The 6,000-nt window shown below is 35.9% G+C and overlaps 1 protein-coding gene across 1 annotated transcript in view; it reads right to left on the bottom strand.

Annotated features, from left to right (window-relative positions):
- Positions 1 to 286: 286 nt before the first annotated feature.
- Positions 287 to 6,000, bottom strand: part of LOC102690028 (serine/threonine-protein kinase 24) — a 52,915-nt gene continuing 47,201 nt past the window's right edge. The window contains exon 11 of the mRNA XM_015363510.2: positions 287 to 3,737. Within this exon, the coding sequence (XP_015218996.1) occupies positions 3,701 to 3,737 (37 nt within the window). The 3' untranslated portion in view covers positions 287 to 3,700. The remainder of the gene's footprint in view (positions 3,738 to 6,000) is intronic.

Below are 6,000 nucleotides of genomic sequence, written 5' to 3'. Positions count from 1 at the left end.
CCTTCCATATCATATTCCTTAAAGGCCACTAAAGTAACAGACTCATCACTCAACTCTGTTAACACGTACTCAAAAAGGAAAGACAAAATAAAACCAGACAATTTCACTTCAACTTTCCAAAAGCACTTACACACTACAGTATGGCTATAACTATACCCAGCCTAAATATACAGTACACAATCTGAACAAATTATATTTTAAACTTGCATTTGGAATTGGGTATGTTTTGTGATGCAATTTATTCCAAACATTTTAATACCAAAATTCAGACAAGAGGCTCTGAACATCAAGTAAATCTGAATTTTATTTTTCTTAATTATTTGAAAGCTTACAAGGAGTTTTCAATACCTTGGTGTTTTTAATGACATAAGCAAGGATTATATACAGGACTATAAACTGTCAGCAATGTTACAGAAAATGAAATTTACACTTTTTTTAATTAGCATCTGTAATAAGTATCCCATCAATAATAATAAATGTCATAGAGGATCGGATTCTATTTTTATTCTTTACTGTAGTACTTGCTCTTTACACAGTTAAAAAAATATTGGATTTTTCTTATCGATTCATTCCATACATTATACCTGTGCTGAAAATGCATCCTGATGTCCTTACTACTTTATTGCCATATTTGCAAAAGTACAGTAGCAACAGTGTAAGAAATAACACAAAATGATGGCCTCAAGTACCATTTTTTAAATAACCCCCAAAAAATCTTACAAAGTGCAACACAAGGGTTAAGAGTTCAGCTGGACAGACTCGACAAGGTGCAAAATACATGATAAAAAGAACTAAGGGATGACCAAAGTCATGGCACTTCTTTTTCGCTTGGGAACAATTGCTTGGTCCTTTGGAAATGCATGCTGTACCTGTTGGCACACACCTCTGCAAAAGGGACACTACCAAGGTAAAATGGGCAAACGAGTTTCTAAATACCATGAAGGAGGACTTAACTTATTAAAACAGAAAACCAACGAGCAAAGCGTGTCCCCAGTTCTCTGGAAATGTGCTGCGTGCCGTTACTTCAAATGTCTATAGCTAACAGAAAACCAAAATCTGAACACACACACTTGTCTCTTTGAAACTGTAAATATTTTAAACTACCGATAAAAGAAAAAACGACGATCCCCAGTTGGGCTAACAAACTAGAGAAAGTCACGAACACGTTGCTCAATTTTCTTACCCCCACCAGGCCCCCACCGCTGACAGAAATCTAAGCAAATAAAGCTGTTTCTTCACTTACTGCCAATCCCTTTTTTAACAAAAGCCTTCTGACACTAAATAAACTAAGATTCTTTGAAAGAAAGTCTGTCACCATTTCAAAATGCCACTCCTCCACTTATATCCTAGTTTGAACGGTAAGACTTTCATTGTACACAACACAAAGGACTTCTTTCTTTAAAAGTTAAAACATGCAGGTAAAATGTTTCTCCCCTAAAAAACTGGAATCTATTTTTTTTTCTTTTGATACTGCGACAATATTTGTAAATATGCCAAATCCTATGTTAAATTATTGCTGCGTACAACCTTTTATTTTCCTTGATAGCTGCTGAATTCAAGCTAATTTATAAAAAAGAAATAAAACACAATGCTGACTTGGCCAAAAAGGTTTGGCTTAAATCTTTAAAGCTGCAACTTCAGATCCCACTGCACAGTGTGTAGTGATAAGGCCAGCTCTATCCTTCTTTTACCAGTAAATACACTTGTTCCCAATAATGTATGCTACAACGCATACCCTAAACAAGGATTCAGAAATCCCATGTGTCACGCACATGAACCTAACTGCACAGAACAACAGAAGTGAAGAAACTTTTGTAAAGGTGATCTCGTGGTTTTAAAATTAAAGTAGTCAGTGTACCTAATGTAAAAGGAACTGATTTAATGTATTACTGCATGTGCTTATTTCCTACTTGAAGACAGTACACATTGTAGGACATAGTAATGTTACATTACATCTAACAAAGTCATTGTTGTGCTGTTAACATTTTCCAATTTGTATGCCTGTTATAATGAACTTCTTATGGCTACTCCATGTATAGCAAAAGGCAATTATTTTTCTGAGTGCAATTCAAGCAGTTCGTGCCACTTTAACTCTATAAACCACAAAGATGCAAGTGGCATTGAAATCTTCAAAGCAGTTTACAATCACCACTGTGGAAATCCTAAGGGGAAAGTGTTCCCTGCCACTGGTGTTTTAAGCTATTTTATACCTAGAATAAACTACTTTTTTACCTTCCTTTGAGACGACAGAGGGAAAAGGGCAGAGGATGGCAAAGAAAACACAGAAACTAACTGAGTGTAGAGGAAGTTTTAATAATAAAAGACTGGTTGCAGATTTTAAGAATAGAATTTCTTATTCAGGAAGTATCTTGCCTCAAAATGTTATGCTTCGGTGGTACCAAATGAAGAATATAAAAGTGTTGATTTTTCTCTCCCATAACTTTTAAGTGGCAAATCATTTACAAATCCTGTCACATCTGCTAACAATAATACATCCAGGATCAGGAATTATCGCAGACTGCATTGATAATTAAGAAAAATGGGCACTCCACTGTACTCAGTAACAGCTACATCATGGATTCAGATATCCAGAGTTCCAGTCAAGATAACTGAGGTACCTGTTTTAATAAAATAATGGTTGGAAAAGGGGGGTATCAATTTTCCATTTATGATAAAACCTTACAAATAATAGTTAAAATAAGAAAAAAATCCAAATATCCAAAATGTACATGTAATAAAGGCAAGGCAATGCTCAGTTATGGCCATTTGTGTGATTTTTTTTCTTTTTTAAATATTTACCTTTACTAACAGTATCTACAGAAGCACTTGGCCATTTTATACACAGTGATTTCTTAACACACACTTTTTATTTTTTTCAATATTGGTAAAAAGGACCCTATATACAAATTTGTACATCCACCCAACAACATATTCCATCTCCCAGAGGACTCATCTTCTTAAAGCAGGATACCTGAGGTTTCACAAAAATTGTTCAATCTCCTTTAGCACAGTTCCCCAAAACACATTTTCAGGCCTTCAACAGAAATGCACACAGACTCTAGGAAGTACTAGACTCTTATGAACATCTTCTGGTTTCCCCTTTATAGTAGCTGGTCTGCAACTTCAAAAAGTTCTTTTCTGGATGCATATCAAAAACCAAAAAACTAAATGCACCATAAATTAAAGTATTAGAATTCTGGGTTTTTTTAGTACTCTCAAAAATCATAAATCACCCTTCTTTCCTCAGACCTAATTAAATGCAAGTTTTCTTGTAGAGCTGCCCCAAAAGTCAGCAGTAACACCTGAGTACCGGCAAAGACGGACATGAAGTTGCTTTTTGTCAAAAGGGGATGGCATCCAACACACTCTCTCACTCACCCATAAGACTTTCATCGTCCTCCTAATAAAACCATACTTCTCTCTCTGTAATATGTGCCCTGTGACAAATAGTTAAAAATAAAAACAAAAACTTAAGAATCTTTTGCTTTAAGCAGTTGAAGAATGATGGACCTTCTGAGAGACTTCATCTTGGCTGTTGATCTCTGGGGAAATGTCCCACTCCTCCCCCACCTCCGTCTTTTCCCCTCCCCTCCACAGGTGCAGGAAGATACCTCTCTTCACTGTGTGGCATATGTGGTATATCAGAATATAAGAGCACCTCCTCAAAACTCGCAGCCGGCTGAGACCCGGGAGGGAACCTTCACTGGGATGAAGACGATGCCCCACCTAAAGAGAATCTGAAAATACAAAAGCAAGGTGGCCAGATTAAAGTTCAAGTTAAGAGGGCCTCCCTCAGTAGAAAAGACACATGCGGTAAAAAGATCCTGCAGCTCACTGTTGCACAGACCACGAAGCAGACTTTGATGATAAACAAAACCGAAATACGAGCGTACGTGCTAGTGGGAGGACCAGCCCCAAAAGGACCAAGAGAGTGAAGTATCTTCACTGATGTGGGGATCTCCATTACTAACAAAAAACTAAGAACAACTAACTTGTTTTTTTTCTTTTCATAAACAAGGTCAAAATAACTGACCAGGGCTCATTGTGTAAAGAAACAGGAAATAAATGCATGCTGGCAAAACCAAAACCTATTGACTGTTTTCAAGATTAACTTCAGATTCTTTAAATCTAATATGTACTGTCTGTCTCATGAGACCACAGCTAAAAGCATTGAGCTGAAATAAAAAATCTGACTGCATACAATGACCTCTCATCCTAAATAAACATAAGGGCTGAAGAATAATTTTTTTGACCTTTATTAACAACTGTATATTGACAAGGCTAACCAAAACAGATTGTATTTTTATATACAATTTTTAGTCCCATGAATTGGCACAGTTAGAATGCATCAGACAGTATAGTGTGCTAGAGGGTAGTAATTCAATCAGTCCATCAGGAAAATTGCTGTGGCTTAGATTGTACTCATGTGAACCTGTGTGATCCCTTTTAATATTAAAGTGGTGTGACAAACTGTTCCCAAACAGATTAGCTGCCACTAATGCAAATTCAAGTTAGAACAGCCCAGTCCTGTTTTCAAATAACACGAAGCAGAAGCTGTTTTTGGCAACTACCAAGTAAGTTACATACTCATGAAATACGACAGTGAATTGATGGATCAATAAGACAGTGGAATTGATTTGAGTTACAAAATAAAATTTTTAGAATTATTCATATCTTTTCTAATATTAAAACTAACATGCTAACAGATGTCACTATTATGAACATCTGTGCAAAGAAATATTGACGTTGGGTTTCTCTAGAATGGACGTTACATGTGAAGAACAAGATTGAAAGACTATTTTTGTACCTTTAGTAACATGATCACTGACATCTAAATCATTTGCACTTTTTATCAGATTGGATTCAGTGTCAGAACTTAAATAAGTAAGATGGTGTGAAACAAGTGTTTGCTTATAGCCCTAAAAAAAACAGATTCGTAAGGTGCTAAATGTTGCCATGATGCCAAACCTTTATAAAAAATCTTGGTAAGATACAGTTTATTTAAAGTTTATTTCCCAAGTGCTGACCAGTGCTTTGTTTTAATTTAATAATAATTACTAGGAAGCAAAGACTCGAGAAATGAACTATGCTTATAAGTAATCATTATACTACATTTGAGTGTTAAAATTAAAAATACAAAGACCATTTCTAAATATTTAATTGCCACTCTCCTCATGATTATACCTACCACATTTGGAGTGAACTGGCTGAAGATTTATTTAGCAGCATCAGTTGGAATTCTTGCAACATTTTGTTCAATTTCACAGCAAATATTTTTTTAATCAGGACCACAAGTCTTTAAAACTCTGGATCCTACAGTGCATAGAAGATGCATGTAAACGCAGCAGTTTACAGCCTGGACCATTTGTCAACAAAGATAGTTTGAACTTTCAGTCAAGTTGCAAAAAATCAATTTTAGTACATTGTATATGTTCATTTTTATTACTAAACTGCAGGTCAGCATTGCTCTGCTCTTGGTGTTTTTGTTTTCTGAACATTAACACTGCCCATGGTTGGACACAATGTCATGTACAATTAATGGGCTGGTTTCTCTACCTGCACTTGCCAATGGAGACGTTCCTTATAATATTGGTGCTACATGACCCAAGATGGCAGCCTGTGCGATACATTTTCGAAAAACCTTTCAAACTCTTCTTCAGAACAGTAATCCACAGTTTGTTGGTTCTTTAGCATGGCAGCATGTATTCATCCCAGGACCCCAAGTTCGGGGTTCCTTAGCTCAACACTTTTAGCTGTGCTCTGATATATCTAGGCTGCCATTTTGATATCAAAATTCATCACAGCCAAGCATCCTGAACCATCTTCTTAAAGAAGATTTTTAATTATATTTGAAAGATGTTGTACAGGTTGTCACTATGGTTAACAAATGTTTAAACTTTTTTTGGTAAAGGACCATAGTTTTATTGCTATCGCATCTATTGCTATGTCTCTGGCACCAAGGGTACCACATTTAGAGTTGATTAGTTGTGTTGCTATTCG

The sequence above is a fragment of the Lepisosteus oculatus genome, chromosome 15, assembly GCF_040954835.1.
Source record: "Lepisosteus oculatus isolate fLepOcu1 chromosome 15, fLepOcu1.hap2, whole genome shotgun sequence".
Classification (NCBI taxonomy): Eukaryota; Metazoa; Chordata; class Actinopteri; order Semionotiformes; family Lepisosteidae; genus Lepisosteus; species Lepisosteus oculatus.
Note: the sequence above shows the minus strand (reverse complement) of the source record. Positions and strands in the feature narration are given on the sequence as shown.